At 30.9% G+C, this 24,844-nt stretch overlaps 2 protein-coding genes and 1 long non-coding RNA gene across 6 annotated transcripts in view; all 3 read right to left on the bottom strand.

Annotated features, from left to right (window-relative positions):
• The window catches only part of cher (filamin A protein cher), a 55,555-nt gene extending 37,076 nt beyond the window's left edge, over positions 1–18,479 (bottom strand). For 2 of the 4 annotated variants that reach the window (XM_087405973.1, XM_011058576.2), the window contains exons 1-5: positions 18,168–18,479; positions 14,960–15,220; positions 12,668–13,082; positions 941–1,284; positions 255–382 (exon numbers count right to left, since the gene is read on the bottom strand). In XM_087405973.1, the coding sequence (XP_087262099.1) occupies positions 255–382; positions 941–1,284; positions 12,668–13,013 (818 nt within the window). In that variant the 5' untranslated portion in view covers positions 13,014–13,082; positions 14,960–15,220; positions 18,168–18,479. The remainder of the gene's footprint in view (positions 1–254; positions 383–940; positions 1,285–12,667; positions 13,083–14,959; positions 15,221–18,167) is intronic. The other 2 variants (XM_087405974.1, XM_087405975.1) reach the window with 1 other exon arrangement.
• On the bottom strand, positions 3,832–8,776 carry LOC147909853 (uncharacterized). The gene is made up of 2 exons (XR_015545035.1): positions 8,218–8,776; positions 3,832–6,799 (listed from the first exon to the last, which is right to left on the bottom strand). It is a non-coding gene; the product is annotated as an uncharacterized LOC147909853 (long non-coding RNA).
• Positions 18,480–20,906: 2,427 nt separating the features above from the next.
• Positions 20,907–24,764, bottom strand: LOC105147513 (Succinyl-coenzyme A synthetase beta subunit, GDP-forming). Its single transcript, XM_011058580.2, has 6 exons — positions 24,125–24,764; positions 23,817–23,916; positions 22,936–23,531; positions 22,454–22,588; positions 22,260–22,388; positions 20,907–22,105 (listed from the first exon to the last, which is right to left on the bottom strand). The coding sequence occupies exons 1-6, from the start codon at positions 24,324–24,326 to the stop codon at positions 21,993–21,995; spliced, it is 1,275 nt and encodes a 424-aa protein (XP_011056882.1). The 5' UTR covers positions 24,327–24,764; the 3' UTR covers positions 20,907–21,992.
• Positions 24,765–24,844: the final 80 nt, after the last annotated feature.

The following is a 24,844-nucleotide window of genomic DNA, read 5'->3' as shown; positions in this document are numbered from 1 at the left end:
TTATTTTTACGAAAAAATTTTTGTAAAAAAAAAAGAACATTTGTAATCGTATCAGATCATCCTTGAACGATCAAAATTATAATAAACAGCACAGATTGTAACATTTTTTGTGAACAATGTAATTTTAGGAAACGAAAAAAATCATATAAGGTATTTAAAATAAAGGAAATTGTTTACAATAAATAAATAAAAAAGTAAATACATAATATAAAACCATGATAACACTTTAAAAAATATAAAGTTTTTATCCCTACCTGTTTGGGTTCGTGCGGGCGCGCAGAGGTGCACCTGGTTTTAATTTTGCGCTGGGATATTGTGATAGGTATGTCATCATCGACATCTCGTCGATGTTTGGATTTACCATCTCTTCGGGTTTAATGAGCTGCAACGAATGACATAATTTATGGAACGCTTCTCAGCCGTAAGATTAAAAATTCATTTATCAATATTGATATCTTCTAATTTTTATGCTATTATATTAACTCTTAATTAGCTCTTTTCGCAGATAATCTTCAATTAAAATATAATCAAATTAAATTTACTTTAATAATATCTTAAGAAATTAGTATATAATTGAGGGGATGAGCGGAATAAAGATCTAATTAGAAAACCTTGATATTAATACAAATTAAAATAACTTGTTACTTTTTATTATACACTTTATTAAATCATACAATATCAAATGAATTTATGTAATATCTTAAGAAGTTACATGTTACTTTTCTATTATAAAAAAGCTAATTGCCGGAAAAAGACCCTAAGTAGAATCGTGCTTTTATCCCGCCCATCCCCTCAATTAATAAAGTCTAGTGTAATATTAATTAATCAAGCCTAGCCTTCTTTATTCCGTCATTCTTTATTTTCGTTTTTCTTTTCGTTATTCTTTTAATTCGTTTAAAATCGAATGAATTGTAATATATATAATAATATTGCGGCAAACCTGAGGAATATTGAGCCAGTCATCAGCGAGGCCCATCGCTTCGGACGCGTTCTGGACCGCATCTTTTGGGTTCCAATCCCGCCAATCCGGGCAAAGGCCAGGTGCAACCGCGTCAACAAGCGCACCCACCGCGCGACCGTCGTTCCAATCGGAGGTAAAGTTCGAGATCGGCAGATCCGGCACTTTCGATTGGATCCAATGCATCAGCCTTTGCTTCGGGGTAGCGCCCTTGTCCTCGCCGTCGTCGCCTTCCCACATGGGCATAGAGATCGAATAATGCAGGATCAGGGTCCATATTAAACCGAGGATCAACTTTAATTTACAGTCTACAATGTCCGAAGAATCTGCGAAATAAAAGAGAGAAAAAAGATAAATGTTCTGCGTAAGCAAGCTCCATATAAAGTTCTTTTACAAAAAAATTCAATTTAATATTAGCCAATTCAATATTGAAAATTATTTAAAAGCACTAAAGAACAATGTTTTTAATACAAAAGAAGTAATTAATCATTCTCTTCCAATATTAAATTTCTGTAAGAATAAATTATTATTATTCTGTTGTTGGATAGGTAATGCTGAAACATTGGCCGTAATTCAAATGTATTATGTTTATGAATTCTTCTTCTTAATTTTTAGCAGTATCGATTAACAAAAGATTGTTATTAGCGAAAGATTAAATTTTACTATCATATTTAATGTAAAGATTTCTTCTTATTTTATATTGATACTGCGAAACAAATTCACAAGTTTAGAGACAAGAAATCTTATTTTAAAATTGCTATCACATTCCTAAATACGCATGGTATGAGTCATACTTAATTCAAAAATATAATTGTCAGCTCGAAATTTATTATTCATGAGTGAGTAATTTCCTTTCTTTCGCGAAGAGATTTCACTGACTGTGAGTTTTCCCTTTGTTGCGTAAAGTCTTATTATTCATCCGCAGATCGATCACCGCTCAATTATCCAATATGAGTAAGATCGAGTGGGCGTTATTAAAGAAATATTTTGCCAATGCATTTATGGAATCAAGATGTCGCGTTCTTTCACAATGCGTGTCTGGAAACAATGCTAATGAAAAAGCATTGCGTGTTTACGCAACGAAAGTGCTAACAGATCTTCATCGAGCAATGATTCACATGTTGAGCGATTGCCAACCGATCATGAATACCTGCAGGATCTGAATGTTATATGGAATAGTATTACTTATAGTTAAACTTTTGACAAAACTTCGTCTATCAGAAAAATAAAATTTAAAACAGAACATATGTATGTTATTAGAACATGTATTATTAAACATGTACGATATTATTAAAATGCGGAAATGTGCGTGAAAGTAATGAATTAAAGTGAATAATTTAATTTCTTCGGTATAAAAAACGCTCTTACTAATTATTTTAAGAGAGAACTAATACTTGGTTTCAGTTGAAATAATCAACTTGTAAATAAATCAGCAGCAATATTCAACTACGCCCAAGAGAAACATGACAAATGTCTGTCTTTCTTCTACAGCAAGATCATTTTGCCAAAGCAAGAAATTTTAGACGGTTACTTGTCTATATGATTAGTACTATAACGTTATAAATTGTAAAAAAAAACAAAATGTTGAACCTTCGTCTATCAATCATCTTAAATTGAAGATTCATTTGCGTTCTTACTTCAAACAGAACACTTTAAAACTTGAATGTTTTCATAGCTGTAGTTAACGATTAATAAAATATATAAACAGTGCAATCTAATAATGAAGATTTGTCTGTGACAAAATTCTGTAAAATTAATCAGCAATTTTAAATTAATTTAAAGACAGCCAATAATATTTTTTATTACACAATTTTTTATTACAATTTTTTTATGTAATACGTTGGTAATTCAAACATGCGATATGCATGCGTGTCATTTCACGAGTATAAACAGCTGCAACGCGTCACCCTTTTGACATGTTTTGCGTTTGTGAGAGTAAAAGCAACTCTCGCGATTGTCGTAGATCTCTTAAGAATAATGCTGAAGATGCACTCGGTTGCAAATTTAGTCGAATCCGAGCGGTCGCGGCTATTTTTGTCATCCTCCGGCATTCGACATTGTCCCCTCGATGAAGTTCGTGTTGTTCACGCGTCGAGGAATCGCCATCGGTGACGATTCATCTGGACTATTTTCAGCAATTACCGAGAGCTAACCAAGTGATGTCAGCAAAAACGTAGTTATCGCGATCGTGACACGCAAACCGGCTAAGCGCCAGCTAATTCACCCCGTGACGCCAAACCTCCGAGCTTATCGTTCGGCCTTCCACCCACTTCACAGCTTTCTATCTTACAAACAATGAACCAAGTAGAGACTAGTATCCTTATCGTAATCAAAAAATAATCTTCTAAAATGTCTAAAAATAAAAGAGATATTATTTTTTATATTATATATACATTATCTTATATTATATAAATAATACCTAATAAAAAAATAATAATATTCAGGTATAATTCTCAAAATATAATAATGGTGCACGACTTTCAAAACTTGATTGCTGACATTTTGATAATGTTAGGTCTATTCTATTTCTACAATGCACAATGAAAGAACAATGCGTGCTTTCGTATCTTACAACCTTACCTGGTGATGTGAATAATGTGCATGAAAAAAAAAAGAGTAAAATGCAAAATGCTTTTGTTTGAATACACGAAATGGATACCCATTGTCGAAGTCTCTCCTTCGAGTCGCACTTTACTCGACCGCAATGCAAAAGTGCATTCATATGCTTACAGCTCGTCTGCAGTTACAGAGAAAATTTTCAGTACACATATAGTACAAAATTTTACTGTGAAAAAAATGAGCGAATTATTCGATAATTTCAATGATATATTATTATTTTATTTAAACGAACAATTAATTTTATATAAATTGAATTTTTTCTTTATTTAAGAAATTATTTAATATAACTTAAAAATTGGATTTTAAATAACTGCGAATGCAACTCTTATATCAATTATAACTAATTAGTTGAGTCTTTATTATACAGAACGTAAAGTTTTGAAAATTTTGTAATAAAATGCCAATAAAACTAGTATTGAGAATTACTTCTCCTATACATTTTCCATTCATTCTTTTTCAGCTTGCAATAATTTACTTGTCATCGCATCTTAATGAACAATAAAGTCGAAGAAGCATTCCTGTCGGTACTAGGTAATGGACGTGTTTGCTTCTAATGCTGTAGATGCTATATGTCTTCATAAGGAATGATTGTTGCAGTGAGATAAAATCTTTCGTACCAATTATTTTTAAACGTAATGCAAGAAACGTAGAAAAGAAGCAGAGTTCTTTGCATTATTTCACATCAATATGTTATCAGTTTATTATAAAATTGTTCAAAATTTATCACAAAATTTTTTGATTTTTTTGATTTTTTGATTTTTTTTTAACAGTATCTTAATGTCTTAACTAATGATAACTAACTTGATAGTCGTTAATATTTTATTGTTAGCAATTGTAAAAAGGTCAAAAAACAAGAATATTTGGATAAAGCCACAAAAATTTATCACAAACAGAAATTTTGTTTAATCTCATTAAAATTTTTGTTGAGTTTTTTATTGATTTAATCAAAATATTTTAATCAATGCATTATGTAATTAATAGCACAATGTATCTTTATATTTAGCTGCAAAAAGTCATATTACAGAAAAATTATATCGCTATTTATTATCTTCTAATGTTTCACAATTCATATAAATCAGTAAAAAATATTTTAGGTTTTACAATTCATAGGAATCGTAAAAAAAATAATTCAAAAATCAAACAAATATATGGGCAGTTACCAAATTTAACAGTTTAAATTTTATCGTTCGCAGAACGGTAGTAAAAATTTATTTCTTCGTCGTATTAACGAAACGACCATTCGAGCACTTGCACATGAATAGCGAGTTTCACAGTTGATTCGGTGACGTAATAAATAGACAGTCTAGTTCCCATCATAGATATATGATAAAATCTTCTAACAGAAACCGAAAGTAGAATTAATTATAAGTTCCAAGAACTCGAAAATCATTCTTAAAAAAAAAAAGAAAGGATCAGAATTCACGGATCCAGAAACGGACCATCTTTATTACTCTTTCATCTGGTCTCGACAGTAGTCGGAGTGATCTATTCTCGGATCGAGAATCTTTGTTGTGTAAAACGAGACTCCCAAACGGATTCTTCGAGAACGCCGTTTCCGGCGGTGTTTGAATTCAAGAAGAGAAACGAGCAAAATAGAACCGAATTAGGATAAAACGTATAAACTTTGCCATTTCCAAATTTTCACAAGAATAGTACTGAAGATATATAAACAAAAGCGAAAAATTGAATTGCAGCAGGTACATGTTTCAGATGAAAACTGCAATGACCAATTTAATTTGTCTAATATCTGTCGTATGTACACTCAATTATCTTGACTTGGAACAATTAAAACTTAAAAGTGATTTAATAATTAAAGAAGTTTTTGCGTTTGATGAAATATAAGACAAGTCTATAATATAAATGTAATACAAAAATTAATTATATCAACAATGTCTAAAAGAAGTTCATTGACTTTATCGTAACGTTGAAGTTTAATTTTAAATTTATGTTACAAGTAAACGTATAATCTTATCCTATGGATATTTTCTATCAAATTAAGACACATATAAAATAGAAAAATAAATATGTAATATAATTACAAGGTAAAATAAACACTTATTCGGATAAAATTTCACCTAAATTGATTGAAAGAAATTTATATTTTTTAATGAAGAAAAATCAAGAATAATTGTCAAACGAACGTATCCTTAAGACTCCTGATGAGTAGTCAGCATGCGATTCAAGATCAGTCGGCGGCCTGGCGAAATGTGGCGAAATCGGTCACATACACAAGCACGAGCCCATGTACATGTGCTTTCGGCGCACCAAAAGCGAGCACACGTGCATAAGCTCGTGCTTGTGTATGTATTACAGTGCCACAATAAATAGCTGAACTTATAGGCGTGAAAAAGTGATGTTTTGACGACGAAATTTGTGCTGCATGCCATTCGTTATTATTTGCTTAATTATGAAAATGTGACGTATTTCGTACTTATGAAAGTCCTAAAAATGGGCAGAAACTATAATTATCCTGGAATTTTATACGTAAAAGCGTATATTTCATTCATTTCAACAGCTGTTCAAACCGTGTGTTTCTGCCCGAAATAAAAGCTCACTTTACCTGCCCTTTTACGACCATTTACTAACTATTAAGGGAGAAAAAGACAATTTCTGCTCATTTTTACAGGTATTTTAAAACAATCTCTTCATTTAGATTTATCCAAATTGTCTTTATTTACAAATGGCATGCAGCATAAATTAACGTGTCATTCCTCGCTTCTGACGTCACGATTCCAATAGCTGCCGCGACTCAGGAGCCTTAAAATAAAAGTTATAAGATGCTGATTGGATATATATTATATACATCAAATGAGCATCTCATAACTTTTATTTTAAAAATAACATATAAAATTAACAATGATTATATATAATGGCATTATAACGAATTATATTAATAATGTTTTTATATTATTATTTTAATCACTTTATACAATGTTACGAATAAATTCTATTGAGGAAGGAATTAACGCGAGAACCTCCTTAACAAGTAAATAAAGACTCATGTGTCATCGATTTCCTTTTATTTTAAAGGTAACATGCAATATTATAAATAGTTCGATTACAAGACATTGAGTCATTTGTTAATTTAAAAAACTCAGTTGAATATCACATATTTATGTCCATGACGTTTTCAACGGATATGTCTTCCATGACGAGTTTAGACGATGACGTCATTGATCCTCAAGAGATTACCTCACTGAACAGAGAGAATGCTGATCTCCGCTAAAGAGATTTATTCTTTTTGATCATCAAGATATGCGATTGACATTCGTCAATCATATATGGCAGTATATTATTCCATATTTATATCAACGAAATTGCATTTTAAATGTAAGTTTAAAATTTTTCGACCAGATATAATTACAATATTTCCAGTCACTTTTGAATTATTTTTTATTATTATAACTTTTTATATTAACTAACAGTTTTATGACTATTTTTTTATGACATGAACTAAATAAATTATGTAATTAATATAAATTTATATTTATTCACACATTATATTAAGTAGTTATAAGCAATAATGAAACATTTTCGTTTAGTTTACAGTTAAAATATTTGCAATTTTGTTATATAGCTATTGAACAACTATATCTAAAATACTTTCTAATATTTTTAGAGCGAATTTCTTTCTAAAGAGTAAAATCTCTTAGAGATTAAAAATTGAGCCACTCTTTTTTCAGACTGAAATTTTCTGCAATCTTTAGAGTAAGATTTACTCCAAAGAATTTATATAGAGAGTAAATATTGAGTCTGAATTTGTGAAACAACTATGTATATAATAATAACTATGTATATAATAATATGTATGTAATAATAAAATTTTTAGTGTCTATAAAGTACTAAAAATGAAGGAGACAGATGAAGGAAACTGATACATAATTTAAAGCTCAGTGTTTACTCTCTTGCGAGATATTTCTCATAAGCACGTGAAAATATAGTGAGCAAACATATTTCGACAATCGTCGGAAATCCGAATTAATATACCTATACGAAGTTAGTTCCCACTTTTAGAATTAACGTATTCTGAGAATCGTGCTGAAATTATGCTAGGTTTGTTGAATTGACAAAAAAATTATTAGTTTTCCATTTTTTAATGTATTTTTCATATTACGATATTAATATTCGAGCATAATGCAGCACAAACCTAGCACAATTCACACAGCATAATTCTCAAAATACTTTAATCCTAAAATGGAAGGGCTAACTTCGTGTAGGCAGTTAATGCGGGGCTATACTCTCGCGCGATTGCGTATAAAAAATAGTCGTTTAATGTCAAGGTTGCATGTGAGAGTGAAAGTAATCGCTCCCAATACACAATTATGCGCGGAAATACTATAATTACATAAGCAGCATTGTCTTCATATTTATAATTTTTCTATCAAGTTATATCTGACTAGGAAAAAAATTTTCGACAAGAAATAATTAACGCTTTTAAAAACATTTTTAACTACTTATATCGAAATTTATAAATAACTAAATTTTAAATTTTCCTTTTTTACGATTTATTAAATAAATCTTGTATTGTGTTATAAATTATTCATGTAACACGTTTTTTTATAGCCACATAATTTTTCAAAATGTCTTCCGTATAGAAACATCTAATAAATACTTTATAAAACTCATCGAAATATTAATACCTTCATGAACTTCCTCACATTAATGTTCCAGAGAGGTAGCTTGTGAGAAAACAGAATGAAAAAAATGCCGAGAATCATTTCCGCTCAATGACAGAGATGCATATTTGATCAGCGAGAAAAAGAGACTGAGGATGAGAATTGATCACGTAATAAACATAAAGAAAGAGATCTGAGGTACCAAGGCGAGCTTGACCTTCACCCGACTACGTGGTCCCGCCTACTTTTCTTCTTTTGCTCCTCGATGGGCCCCACGAGACACGTCCCGAGCCTGTTTCACGGTGCCCCTCGCATATAATAGCACGAGCTTGGCTTCCGTTGATATTCGATAACCGGCCGGCTTTAATGCCGCAGTTCTGCGATTAGGTCTTGACCGAGATAGCGACGGTTGAAAATCAGACATACTAGTCTTCTGACTAATAATACAAACTTTTTGCAAAGGTCTTAAGTACTGTGAGCAAGAAAACTGTCACCATGCATGCTTGACGTTCAGGTTCCATAAGTAAGATGAGAATTCTGAATTGAAGAAATAGATGAAATAATGGACTATTTAAACGCTGATCAAGTCCATCTTTCTGCTTATCTATTGGAAGTTTTCATCGTAAATATATATATATATATATATATATATATATATATATATATATATGATGGTGAGAATTAAAAATCTCTAAACTTCAAGTTTTATTTTTAAACATTTTATCTTATCTTTTTATTTTAACATTTTATCAAAATTAATTTTTAACATTGTATTTTATCTTTTTATAGAAACTTAGTAAGTTTCTATATAATAAACTTAGTAAGAAACTTTTTTCTTTATATTTTAAAAACAATAGCATTTGTAAAAGATAGATAGATTTTAATTTAACAATAATATATGTAATAAATAATTTCAATAATTTAAAACAAATATATAAAAAGAACATTCATTTGGTAAATAAATGTTATTCTGTGAAATAGTTTGTATTTTCAAGACTTGTATGTGTATATTGAGAAGTGTATGTTCGTATGAAATTAACAATTTAATAAATTACGAATAAAAACGAAACAGTTTTTACACATTTTTAGAGATATAAATATAATGCCATACATCGCAAATTCATAAATGATATCTATCCTTTTACTTTCTACCTATAGATCTATCAAGGTCAATAAGTTGGAGTAACGAATAAATAATGATTTTTCAAATCTGTAGAAAAAGATTGTTTTTGAAAATCTTTATCACGAAACATGTATATGCATTTATACATTATATTCATCAGCACGTTTTACTCTTGCGATATACTAATTGCATATTAGACAACATAGTGACATCACCGATGATATATTCAATTGCGTCACTAACCAGTCGAATATCTTGTTCAAGGATGCGACAAACTACAATAATATCGTCGAGTAAGTCAATCGAATCGTTAATCTTCCAATACAAATATATAAGACCTCAAAATTATACGATGTTGACATTTTGCAAATGAGCAATTGCTTATTTCACAATGTTTGATGCTTTACTTCAAACTAAAAATGAAGGTTCTTTCACAATTAAAATGTCAGTCGATACTATTGGCTTTCTAAATTCTTCTCTTAAGCCTTATGTCCATGATCATGTGTAGCCAATCAACTTACAGTTTGTACAGAAAACCGGCAAGTTGATTGGCTACACATTCTCGATCCGAGAACTCGAACAAAGCTTATCGAGTGATTACAGATGTACACGTGATCGGACCCTGATACTGCAAACTCAATAAACCATTTGAATTTCATCGAAAATTTTGAAACCTAGTTTTCTCTCTCATATATTTTTGACATTCAATTTTAGATATTTTTTATTTCAATTTTACAAATTAAAATTTAAATAAAATTTATTAAAATAGAATCCATTGTCTTATATACATTTCTAAAACTTACAAAACTTGTAAATAATTAGACTTTAAAGAATATCAACGTTGTAATGTTTCTTGTTTAGAAAAAAAATTTGTTCTATATCCTTTAAAAGGAATGAATAAATATTGATATGACATGAGAAGATGCTTTATATTATATTATCTGCATTGATTTATTTAATTTGCGTTTTTTATTATAACGAAACTTTTAATCAGATTTAGACGAACAGAATTTAACGACCGATGATGTAACAGTTAGTTTGTTCAAAAAGTACGTGAACAGCATTATCCCATCACTACTCTCTGGTTTTCCGGGGTAGCCTGAGCGAGCGTCATCGATCCACAACCCTCTCGCTATATGCTCTACGATTGCTTTTATTTTGCTCGATGCAACCCACGTTCTAAAATGTTGATCCCGAATTCGAAAGTAAGAATGCAGAAATATTCTACATATTATTCAACTGCGCACGTTTCATTTAATTCATTTAGAAATATTTTACTACGAGATTTCACTACATATCAAAATTGTTTGTTCTCTGATTGTCATAGTATTAATAGAAATTCAAATCTGTCTTTAAAGCAACGAAATTAAATAATTATTTAATATACATAAAAGAATTAAAGTAACTGCGTCAACGTTTCTCGACTTTGTAATCGCGATCGAACGTTCAAATCTTGATTAAATCTTAACTGATATCACATTGCAAGCATTCTTTTTACGCGTTAACAGATCTATATCAATCTCCATGTGTAAGTAAAACCCACGATTAATTATTTGATGACACATGTTCTCAAATTTTGCCGACGAATCACTGTTTATAGCTTTCAACTACATTTTTTATCAAATATGTGCTAAACAAGCACATATTTGAAATTGATATTACAGATTTCGCGCTTAGCAATTGTGTTAATTTTAACTAAATTTAAAACTAAAATTGCATTCTATATTTATAATATAATTATAATAAACTTTGTAATAATCGAAAGATCGCAACTAAAAAACTTAAATCGTTTCACGAAAATAAATTAACTAAAGATTACTAAAGCTTTAAAATTTTTTTCAAGATTATGTATGGTTATGCACCGCGTGTAATTTTTCTTCCAGAGTCAATATTTCAATTTTAAATGCAATTTTTTTTCACTTCACATACGTAAGTACACATACAGTTTTCTACTCATTAAATTTATTTCTTTATATACAATTTTCCACAAATAATGAATAATTACATTTACTTTTACATTTAACCGTCATGATTTCTAATTATTTTTATAACATCATTTGTATTGTATCTACTAATTTAAATAATGTTTCTCATTAAACGAAAAGCGTGAAATATTATTGAATTAAAATCCAGGAGGAGATATCCAATTATTAATAAATTCGTCACTACTATAATATTAAAACATTATTTATACATAATTTAAATAAAAATTTAAAATAATATTTCTTATATAAGGTGACTGGACATATACCTATGTCAGGACATTAAATGTTGTTTTCTATCACAATATATTATAATTTAATTATACTTAAAAATTATTTTAAAAAGCATTTGAGATTAATAATCATATAAATATTAACAAAGTTAAATGTCCGGACATAGGTTTATGCCCGATTACTGGGAAGTTTACCTTATGTATGTAAGGAAAAGAAAGTATTTTTCCTACTGTTTCTTTCACACTGTTTACATCTACAACGTATTGCTTGTGTATGTAAATAAACTCAAAATAAAATCGCAGCGTTTAAATTTTAACTTTATTACAAGTATAATTTTACGTATTAATTCGATCAATTTTTATTGATAATTATTCCCATACAATTCCCTTGAATTCTTTAAAAAACTATAAATTCCTGACGTGCAAAAATCTACGGATCGATAAGTCCAATCTACGCAGAATCCGTGAAACGACGCAGACTCTGTTCACGTCACTCGCGGTAATCGTAACTACCACGTGGTGGTGTAACGTACCGAGAGACTCGTAATGTAAAAACCTGAACATTACAATTAAAAAGTCGGAAAATCGACTAAAAACTGGAAACTACTTGTTAAAATAAGTTTTTGGAATTTACTCATTAGAATAAATTTTTGTCAAATATTATATAAATAGATACATTATTCCCTAAACGTCTGTTTAAGGAATAATATATCTATTGTTTCTGTGTATTTTATGTATTAACATCGAAATTGAATATGGCATAATCATAGCAAATAAATATTTTAATAAATAATGATTGTTTTAATGATTATTAAAATTATTTTATCTGAAAAAAAATGGAAAATAACGTGACAATTATTATTATTTAAAATTACCGCCTTTCTGATCTTTAATAAAAAGAACAAAACTACATACGGCACTGCAATCACAATTTAATCATTTGTAGATATTTTTTAGAATAATTAAGAAAATAAAACGTTGTCATTTCTTAAATTGATTATTTGTCTCACTAATAAGTATACTGCATCGGCATTTTATTGCACTATTCACGATCAATCAATTGGATTCTTCCTACGAAGACAGGACGAATCTATTCTGCGACGTGTAGGATCCACCATGCACATGGGACTACTCACCGATATTAACAAGCCTGATGCCTTCGTCCTCCAAAAACTTAAGAGCGACGGACACGTTCTCCAGCTTCTGAGAACGAAAGGTGGGCCGCTGGTTGTGTTTCGGCAGCCGCTTTTGCGAGAGCACCTCAATGAGACTCACCAACTGGAGACCGTCAGACAGATCGCATTCCAGGTCGCCGATGTGCTTGTTCGCTACCTTCAATCGCTCGTTCGCCCATCTCGTGAAGGTGTTCTGTTGAATTCGCTTCCACTGCGCGTCCTCGGCCAGCTCGCGCTCGAACATCTCGTCCTCCTCCTCCTCGCCGGCGGAGTTCTCGCACTTAACTGACTTATCATTCTCATTCATTTTATCGGCTGGTCCGCTGCTACGCTCTCACGGATAAGGGTGGTGGGGTGTGCGCCCCTGTGTTAGTGCCTAAGGATCACAAGTGTTGGTAGTTACGAGTGCTATCGGTGACGTAGACAAAATGTAGCTGTGTTGGTGACTCGAGAAGTAGCGATGGGCACAAACTAGAAATCAAGACTTTGAACGTGTATTGGAAAGACTTGTGAATACATGTACAATGTACACACTGAAAAAAGAAGTATTTAATTTTTAAATAAAAGATTTTATTCTTGTTTTCATTTTTTAAACACTTAAAGACATTTTAGTTTTAAACTTTTTCAATAAACAAAACACTATATGTTCGAATTGAAAATTTTTTAATTCGAATACATAGTGTTTTATTTATTAAAAAAATTTAATACTCAACATTTAAGTGTTTAAAAAATAAAGATAAGAATGAAACATTTTAATATCTTAAAATTAGACACTTTTTTGAATGTATGTGTTAATTAATATTGTTTCAATCTATATGAAACAATACTGTGTTTCAATCTATATGATTTTTAATACACGAGTACACGAATACGCGAGTATACGCGTGCATCGAAATTTACGTCGTAAATGTTTTTAAATACGCAAATATCTTGTACACTAATAATTACATAAATAAAATTGTACATTAATAATTACACGAAATAAAATATGAATACATTACATGTGCACTCGTACATTTCAATATACGTGTAATCGTATATTGAAATATATGGATATACGTGCCTTTTAAACCTTCTTTGAGAATGTATTTCTTAGAAATGAAATATCTTATATCATATGGAAATTGATTTTCCGGAGCGGCATCTATACAGTGAAATTTTAGAGCGATTTAAACTTTAAGCTTACTACATACTGAACGCGATGAGCGACGAGCAACGAGCGTTATCCAATGAAAGCTCTGCTTTTTGTCACATAACAATGCAAAGCGGAGCTCTGATTGGATATCGCTCGTCGCTCATCGTCCAATGTGTAAGCATAAGCCTAATAAGTAAGAAATTGAGAATAAGTGAGAAATTGACCACAGTCAAATGCCATGTGAGAAGAATACTCGACTGTAATTGATCAATTTTTTACTCTCACTTTTTTCACAAAATTTATTCCGCTTATTGTAGACCAGACCTAAAGCTTAAAATTTAAGTTTTACACTTTAAAATTCCATTAGACGCTGCTTGAGATTATTCATTGTTATTTTGATATCAAAATCTTTGATTATGATAAATAAAATCAGTTTACAACCTAGCTTATTTGTTGATATACCAACTGATATTCGGATACACATTCAAATTTAATTTAAATTGAATTTTTATTTTGATTCTGTAATGAATATTCAAATAAAATTTTATAACTCATTAGTTTTTGATTTAATTTCATCATTGTTAATTAAATTAATTCAAAAACATGTTGATTCACTATTTTTGAAAAATAAAAATTAGCGAAAATATAAATAAAATTTATAACAGATGATATCTGCTAGTTAAGTACAACAATAGAAGTCTATTTAATTGTTACAGAACATTATTATACATCAGAGAAACATTGTTTTAATCGTTTACCGAACATTTTAGAGAAAACTTAATGATATTTCAAGTTATATTACAGGTGATCGATTTTATTAAACTATGAATAGCAGTCTTAATTGAGTTCTTCAATTCTTTTTTAGATAAATAGTCCACAAAAGTTTAAATATATTTCCATTTACTTCAAATTTATGTAAAAATAAAATATATATAAATATATTTTTATTATCCCTCATTTATTAATGGATTTTTATTATCTGTTATTTATTGATTTTTCCATTTATCTATTTGAAAATTGGTAACAGACATCGAAGTTGTTCGAAAGAATATTGTGACCATCACTAGCACGAGCACGCATACGTGCGCAGAAGAAGAGGTGGACGTTGGTGAACTTACCTGCACGGCCGTGTGCCGGCAAATCAAACGCAGTTCTCTTCCTTAGTATGGGTGCGTGCGTGCGCGCGCGTGTGTGAGATGCTGACAAGAGATCAGCTGGAGCAACTCCGTTTCTGCTGATGAATCGTCGGGTATACGTTCGCCAGCGGAGATCAACGCTTCAAATTACTCAGGATGCGTTGTCGAGAAGCTTTTCTTGATAGCGTCGTCTCCTTGAAGGGCCTTTTCAGTCGCTCGTCCTGATTCACAGCGACGATTCACCTGCATAATAAAATATCGCGATTAAAAAAGATTGTCGACGTTCAAAAGACGTTTGATCGAATATGATGTAACACGCTTCGGCGTAAAATAAAATCGAAATCGATAAAACCTCGCAATCGAGAATCGTGACTTATTCATAAAAAAGGAAAATAAAATTTGGAATTATTTTCAAGCTGGAGAAAACTGTTTAAAGAATAGATTATAGAGATATATAAATTTAAATGGAGGGGAGGGGGGGGGGGGAGGGAGTAGAAAACGATATATTATTTTTTTTTATTAATAAAATGTTTTTGTTTCCTTGGATGCAGTTAATTGACTCAATCCAATGAAGGTGAACGGAATCGATCAGTTTCACTTGAGTGAAGATTCATGCACGTGTTCGACCAAACTGTCCAGCCTCAACACGATTTACGCGTTTGGCCTATCCATAAATAAAGTACCTAATTATAAATAGCAACACATTCCGAGGAAATGGCCGGTGTATCTTTTTTTATTTACGCATGCTCTTCTATATTTATTATTAGTATATTTAAATGTATTTCTTACTGGAAAGCATTCAGATTTAGATCTCAATGAATAAGAGAAGAGAAAATTATTTCAGATTATTAAGACATCCATTTAAGAGAAGTAAATCTGCTTTAAAGTTATATCATCGTCTTCTACGATCCATCGGTCGGATTTTCCGCGCATAATAGAAAATTAATCGGACGCATGTTAAATTACAAATCTCGGCGCACGGCGAGATGCCAAGTTATTTTTAGTACACGCACGTATACGTGACTTTTTTCCAAGGTCTGATATTACATCCAAAAGATGAGCCTCATAAGCGCAAACGTTGTTGTCTGCGAACAATGACTGGATAACATGATTAAAGTTATCTTTTTACATAGAGACGGATTAGTTTACATCGCATCAAAATACATTTGCGTATATAACTTAATAATAAATTCGGTAATATATAGCGTAATACGTTTCGCACTTTAATATCACGACGTTGTAATGTAATAAACAATTTCCTGGACGAAATAAACATTTTTGTGAATAAGAATCGTGTTTTTATATAATTATCTAAAGTTCTCCGATGTTTTTTGTTCTTAAAATATCATTATATTATAAAATAAATAATATAATATCTATCATATTATTAATGTGGAATTCACAATGTTCACGCATATAATATATTAATACTATAAATATATTGCTACCTAAAATTATCTGTGAAAGTTATTACGAGATGATGTGATGATGCTAAAATACGATTTTTTTTTATCACGACACTCCAAAGTCAAGAAGGAAATTCGAGATATGCTTCACTTGAACATAAATTGCTCAAGTTGTCATCGAATTAAGAGATTTTTATATTTATTCTTTCACATTAAGTACGATTCCCATTAATTCTTATAGTAAATTATACAAATAATATGCAAATAAATGAAAATTGATCTTACATATCTCTAATAAAAATAAATAAAATTAATTTATATTAATATATAGTTATATAAAATTGTTGTAATATTAATTTTTCAACATATGAATTAATTTATTATTTAAAGAAATTATTTCAATAATAATTAAAATGATTACATTGCTTTAACGTATTATTTGTAATAAATTCCGTTTTTTTTTATTATTATATTTACAAACTTTTCTAAAATTTACTTTGCACAATCAGCAAAATATCAGTTACTGAAACATAAAACAAGCGTGTATAAATTCGTGAACAGAAAATTTACACAGAATAGAAGTACTATTTTTTCAACGAATTCGCAATAATTCGCGAATTTGTGAGATAATCGGAAAACAATCACATCACACACCAACAGCAGAAAGTATTCTTTATTTCGTACGAGATCGACTAACTCTCTATCAGTGCTCCACGAAAAACTGCCGACGAGGAATCACGCAGGTTTCCCTTATTTCATTTAAAACTCTCTCCGCGCTGATTCCCTCTAAAGGCATGTACCAGTGAATTGCGAAATGCGACGAATAAATTGTGAGCGAGTCGCGAATGAATCGTAATGAGATAATTATACGTAAACCTTCTTTAAAGGTAGACAATTAAAGGTAGACAATTAAAGGTACTGCAAAAACAATAAAGTATTAGAATTTAATTATCGACTTTCGCGATAAAAAAAAACACTCTTTTACATCTAACACTTATTTTGTCTAGAACAATTGAGAAATGAAAAGTAATCACTTATGTATGTTGTACTTATAATCAATGCACGTGCACTATACCTAATTTAAATCAATGTTTAGCCGGTGAGTTTTGAAAAAAAATACTTCGTGCCTAGCGAGGTGCTATTGCTATTAACAATGACGTCAAGTTAAACTTGATAAAAATTGATTTATGTGACTGCCCACCTCTCTTCAAATCGCAACACAATAATACCTATAAAATATAATAATGTAATGACAAATTTTGTAATAAAGAATTGAATTCTTTCTGATAAAAGTTTACTATGCGTTTTAATTATATATATAGACAATTATATAGAAAGAAATCTCATCAAGTTTAAGAAACGCATTACGTTTTACGAAGAGATAACGAGCTCTCTTTCTGTTGCAAAAATTTATCGAACATTTTATTTTACCAAGAGATTTATTTCGATGAAAACTCGCGATAAATAACAATCTCACAAATATTCACTCAAACAGAGCAAATTAATATATAATATTTAAAAACATTCTGTCTTAAAAATATGATGGATTTGCTTCGATATCTTGAAACGAGAATAGCTGACGATCGTTTTCAGATTAATCTAACTCCTTTTTTATATATACTGTAAAATCTCAGAAATAAACGCGCGAATTTATCGATAAAAATAAAGTATAAGTGTAAATTGTCCTGTCTTGTCCCGTCTTTCACTTTCGCAGTTGATCAATCGTTCAAAAATTAATCGTAATCGGAGGAACAATGAAGATCGAATGCCGGCGCGAATCTTACATGTACACAAGGCGATCTTTTTGGATCAGATCGATCGACGCGGCGCTCTCGATCGGCACGGCGCGGTTCGCAGACGATTACTGATGTTCACGCCGTCCGCGAACCGGGAGTCGAATACACGTCGAAAGAAGTTAGGCCGGCTACACACGATCAAGTAAACTTGCACAAGTGGCTTGCGCAAACATACTTGACAAGTTTACTTGAATTCCAGTGAACACAAAGTTACATGTCACGTACCTGTCAGTTGTAATTTTCCACCCAACAATATAACTGTAATATAACACGTGTGTTATATCTCGTTGAGTGGGAAATTACAATTAACAGGTACGTTACATGTGACTTGTGTTCACCGGGATGTGTGAAGCCGGCCTTACTCGGATCCGTAAAGTTATCCGAGAATAGTACGTGCTCCCTCGTTGCCCCCTTGGCCGAGGGGTAGGGGGTCGGTCTATATATATACGCACACGCATATATCCGGGGGAAGGCCTCCCCTCCCCTCCTCCCCTCCCCCCCGCGTCCCGACGCCGCCGACGCCCACTCTCCCTCTTGGAAAACACAGACGCGTGCGAGAAGGATCGGGTTTAAATTCGTATACGAGGGAAACAAAACGAAACGAGTTGGTTACCCGCTTACTGACACTGAAGGGAAAACTTAAGACGATCATTGTTACGCGCCACGCACCATGCGTGATATGAAGTTCTTTCGTCACTCGAAAGAACCTCTCCTCTATAATGCGATAGTGGTTTTAGCGGTTACCTCGGAGTTCCTTTCTGAAGAAACAAGAGATGCTTCAGCACGAAACTAAACGCGAACTATCACGACAAATTATTCATCTATATTATTTTAATTAATTCATTCAGAAACTTTTGCCACTTGTCAATCCTGAACCGAAAAATTTTTACGAAAAACTACATAGATTGAGACAGATTTTAGAAATTCTTTTTCATAGATATTTGTAATGGGGCGTAGAGTGGCGTTGTTTATTTGATTTGAAAAACCAAGAAATCCTTCGCCTTCAAATAACGTTACTCTACTTCTCGTCCTACTTCGAACATCTAAGTTCCCCTTTCGAAAAACTAAGAATTTCTAAGACAAACAACCCTCACTTTGCGTCCTACTATACGAATATCTACGAAAAATTAAGAATTTTTAAAATCTGTCTCAATCTATATAGTTTTAAAACAATAATAAACTCGAACTTTCAAAATTTTAACAAAAACGGATATATGGATATATTTTAAATAAACGAACAAATGAGCCTTATAATTTTTTTGTACTTTTTCATAAAAATTTTTTTCCACCAGGAAAACAATGCAATATCTTGAAAAACATTCGAATGATTGAAGAAAATTTAAATATCTGCTGGATAAATGTTATTTGAGATAAAAAACATGTGAAAATTGATACTAACCGAGAATATTTATCCTCTTTTTAGACGCCGACATGTTTAGGAAACGAGAAACGACGAGAAATAACTATTTAGAATAGAAATAAAAGCTTATTAAAAAAAAATTAAAATATTTCTTTGTACTCCAAGATGGTCACAAATTCCTCATTCAAAAATTCTATGATTTTTTTAATCTGATTTCCAGACAAAATTACAGAATGTTCCCTAATGCTTTCAATGATACTTTGAAATATAAATACATTTTGAATATTTTTACGTATTTTGTAACAAATTTGTTATCAAGAAAAATTTATTGATTAAAGATGATAAGTTTTCAGTTTAACAATTAACAACACTTAAATAGCGAATCAAGTAACTGACGTTGATGAATCTAGCCCTCTAACTTCTTCATAGCCAAGAATTTTAATTTTTCAGAAAATTTTGCAAAATTTTCTAACTTTTCCCTGATTTCTCTGATGTTGCTAACAGAGAGTATTTATCCAGTGTCTTCTTTTAAGACACCGAAATGTTTAGAAAACGAAAAGTGACGGAAAATGATTAATCAAAGTAGAAAAAGATTTATTTTTAAAGCAATCTCCTTCACACTCCCTTACCGATCTCCCTAACTTTTTTCTGATTTACATTTTATGTTTTACGATTCCACATGTCTAGCTATAAAAAGTACGACCTACTAACGAGCGCCGAAAGGTAGAAGAAGTCGATCAGGGCCTTATGCTAAAAATCACTGCCCATATATGGACCGCTCTCTCAGGCGAGCGTCGCGTGTTCAAAGCAAGTTATTGCTTCTGTCCACCGAAAGAGTTTCTACTTATAAAGACGTGGAGACCATACTTGGACGAAAAGTCGATTACGCAAGGCTCTTACTCTTCCTTTCGCGATAGCCACGCGCGATTGGCGGGCCTTGAATACGGAATACAATCTTCGATAATGTTCGACACACGAAGATTATTCGCTCCGTCGAAGAATTCGGAGATTTAATCAGCTGTTTGTATTTCTTGATAATGACAATTAGCACTGTGAGTAAAAATAAATTCACAACCTTGTCTACGGACTTTTTGAGTATCATCTTCGATCTAACGATATTTGATAACGATATTTGATAAACATGAAAAAATATTATGTAAATCGAGCATTCAAAGTAGAAAAAAAACGTATTAAAATCTACAATAAAGAAATATGCGAAACATAATAATATACTTCGAATAAATATAAATAGGAACATAAATGTAAACTTTCTTCTATAGTTAAAATGAAAATTGTTACAAATGTGCAGCAGACTTAAAACATAAATAGTAAAAATAAAAGAGAATAATAAAAAATCTCTCTCAGAATTTTACTAAAAAGATTTAAAAATATATTTATTTCTTTTTTCAGTACAAACTAATTCAAATAAAAGTATCCTAATAAAAGTTAATCTATTTATAATTACAAAACTAAAAAGGAATATAAATGTATATATCAGATGTATATATAAATGTGTGTGTATATATATATATATATATATATATATATATATATATATATATATATACACACACACATATAGGAGCAATTCAATAATGCCGCCAGATTTAATTACATGAAATAATGCAATTATTTGTTCATTACTTAACAGTGGCACGCAAAAACAAATCATATAATTGCATAAATTAACGCATGAATTATAATTAAATAACAATAAGCAAATAAGAATATCCTGCATAATTCATTGTTCGAATTAACTGTGAAATAAACTGTAAAGAGACAAATCAAGACCGAATCAAAACTTATACCTGCATTCAAGATTACTTCCGAATCTATATACCTACATTTGAAAATTAAATATCTCGGTTAGCAATTTAAATTACACAATAATGCAATGTAATAATACACATTCCGATCTCGTTTTAACAGGATTGAAATATTTCAAAATTCTAGTAATTATTTTACTTTATACCTTAGAGAATAGCAAATAGCTATGTATAATCTTCAAAATATTAATTCAATATTATATAATAAAAACGCAATCAGAATGTATGACACTGCAGATAATGAATCGAAAACGAAGTTCAACAACAATATGTAACAGTACGTAGCATTTTAACGTAAATATATGCAATACGTAAAAATCAAATACTATTAGGTGTTGGAATTAATTCGTAGCGTTTTTAATGAAAGAATGTTATTTATTTCACATGAGCATTAAAAAATACATTAATGAAAGTACTTCCCATCACTTGTAAAACGCTACGAATTAATTCCAACACCTAATATATAAAACAATCGGCGTAACATTCACATATGCTATTGTAAAAAAGTCATATAAACAATTCCTTATGCCAAGTTATTCATGTAAAGTTATTGTTTCTTTACATTAAAATCATAAGTTCCAGTCTTAAAAAAATATAAGTCGACAGTATATCGTCATACTGATATGATTATGGTTTTACAGAGATTACCGCTTTTTTTGCCGCCTCATCCAAGTTGCTCGCTGTAAGAATGGGGAATCCAGATTCAGATAAAACTTTTTTGGCTTCTGTCACATTAGTACCTGAAAAATAAATTACCAAAAAATACTTCAAATTTATTTATAAATTGGATTACAACAAACCAAATAAAAATAAATATATATAATAAAATTATAGAACTTATAAATAAAAATAATAAAAGAATTAAGCTAATAAAAAAGGAGATAAAATACTTACCTTCTAGCCTTACAACAAACGGTATTTTAAGTCCTAAATTTTGCGCTGCTGCGATAATTCCTTTCGCTATCGTTACACAATTTACAATACCTCCAAAAACATTAACGAGAATTACTTTGACTTTTGGATCTGACAAAAAAAAAAGAAATCAATTTACATTTTGTTTGTATTTAAATAATCTATGCATTATGTACCTTCACTGAGGATTCTAAATGCCTGAAAAACTTGATCCTCTTTCACATTACCGCCAATGTCTAAGAAATTAGCTGGTGATCCTCCATTCAATTTAATAATATCCATTGTAGCCATGGCTAGACCAGCTCCATTTACTACAAGTGCAAATATAAAAACATTCTTGTTTATACATAAACTGCTTATATATTAATTCTTACAGTGTGTACATAATAATACATTGTATAACAACCATATAACATTATTTTTTAATTCTCTATTTACTTATTTGTTTGAGTAATCAAAAGTAATTGTAAAAATCTGTATAAAAATGCTACTTTAATTACAAAACCTAATCAAATTCTGAGAAGTGCGGTAGATGAGTGCATTATCAAACTGTGGTACTTTTTGACACAAAATGTGAACAAAATGTAACGCTGCGTGGCAGTCAAAGATTAATGTATCAAAAATATTAATTGACAACGTACATTAATTAAGTATTTACCTAAACATCCTATATTACCATCCATGCCAATATAATTTAAATTAAATCGCGACGCGTCCACTTCTCTGGGATCTTTCTCACTGATGTCTTCTAGGGCAAATAGATCTTGTTGTCTAAATTGGGCATTATCGTCGAATGCGATTTTTGCATCAACTGCTACTACTTGCTTGTCTGTCGTTTCCACTAATGGATTTATTTCAACTTGCAGAGCATCGATATCCACAAATAATTTCCAGAGATTTTTCAATTCATATATGGCTTTTTTTAAAATATCCGTATCAGAAAATCCCAGAAAAACGCACACATCCTTTGCTATTTCGTCATCAATCCCATGATAAATGTCTAATGTAACGGTTTTGATTTGTTCAGGATATTTTTCTGCAACTGCCTCAATATCCATGCCACCTGCTGGAGATGCTATCAGCACAGGACCATTATGCTGACGATCCATGAGAATACAAACATAAGTCTCGCGCGCAATATCCACCGACTCAGCTATCATAATTTTCTGCACCAATATGCCATCTTTTGAAGTCTGTTTAGTGATGAGTCGATGACCTAACATATTCTTCACATAATTTGCAACAGCATTACGGCTATTAAAAGGGAAAGAAAAAGACTAAAATAAATCATAAAATAAAATACTATTAATGATCATAAAAAAAAGATATATAAATTACATATCATCTTTAATAAAAGAAATAGAAGAGAATAAAAATATTATCTCTTATTAATTATTTTAAATATATTTTCTAAAATCAAATAAATATTTTATTATTTGAAGAATTATAATAAATAAATTTAAAAATTTATCTATCAATAAATAAAATACTCCATCTAAGAAGTATTTTTTAAAAAATAATTAAATTATCAATACTTACTCTTTGGTAAGATGTACACCTCCCTTAAATCCATTATCGAACCAGCCTTTACCACGACCACCAGCCAAGACTTGAGCCTTGATAACAAACTCATCGGTGTCTGCAAGAAATAGAAAGCTGCAAAGTACACATAGTTATATCGGTATGTATTATGTCTTTTACGTAAATTATCAAGTTACAGATGACTCCTAACAGATAGTATTATTTTGTATGATTTAGAAAAAAAAGAAAAAGCGTAATATTGTACATTACGAGCTCTAATTCAAATGTACGTAAAGAAATGATGAGAAACATTCTGAGACACTCACGTAGCTTCTCCAAGGCGGAATTCATCTGAGTTAGGTCCTCGACTATAGTAAAATTTTGCACCGATATGCCAGAATCTCGCAGGAGTTCCTTGCTCTGGTACTCCAGTAAATTCAGGTTCCTCGCGTTCGACACGGAAATGATCCTCGTACTATTCCTGAACAGTTGCGCCGAGCGCATTGAGCGGCTGAACACTCGTAACATGGTTAACCTCCAATAACGAACGAGAAAAAAAAATTGATAATCTTGTTCTTACGAATCACAACCGAGGCGCCGACGATTTAGATAATTAATCTCTTCTTTGGAGTTGCAGTTCAACGTCACAATTAATATTGTTACCTCCTAATGTTTTGACGAGATAATAACCGGCTTTTATCAGCTGAACTTGTCTATCGCGCGTGACCACGCGTTCTAAAATCGATATCTCGAATGCAAAAAAAAAGAAAAAAGAGAAGCACACCACGTGATCTACGGCGGGCAATATGAATGGTACGAGACATCCTTTCCCTCCACGACACCAATATAAGGTATAACTTATCGTTACTAGATACAGGATACGGTCAAAGCGATGTTACAAATGCTCTGAAGCGTTTTTTGGTCAATTCATAAAATTCTTTCTTCTAATTGATCAATTTAAACGCTTCAAAGCATTTATAGTGAGACCGCAGCACTAAAATGTAGAATACATAAAAAAAGACAATATAATTGAAAATACAAATAAT

Source organism: Acromyrmex echinatior, chromosome 4, assembly GCF_024713525.1.
Source record: "Acromyrmex echinatior isolate Ae372 chromosome 4, ASM2471352v2, whole genome shotgun sequence".
Taxonomy (NCBI): Eukaryota; Metazoa; Arthropoda; class Insecta; order Hymenoptera; family Formicidae; genus Acromyrmex; species Acromyrmex echinatior.
This window is presented reverse-complemented; position numbering and strand designations above follow the sequence as displayed.

Bases quoted from the DNA above. Each gene is read 5' to 3' on its own strand.
- LOC105147513 (XM_011058580.2), bottom strand. From the start codon at position 24,326: ATGTTACGAGTGTTCAGCCGCTCAATGCGCTCGGCGCAACTGTTCAGG. The intron at 23,917-24,124 runs GTGAGTGTCTCA...TATTTCTTGCAG, and splicing joins TTCCGCCTTGGAGAAGCTAC to ACACCGATGAGTTTGTTATC. The intron at 22,589-22,935 runs GTAAATACTTAA...TTGCACTTGTAG, and splicing joins TGGTAATATAGGATGTTTAG to TAAATGGAGCTGGTCTAGCC.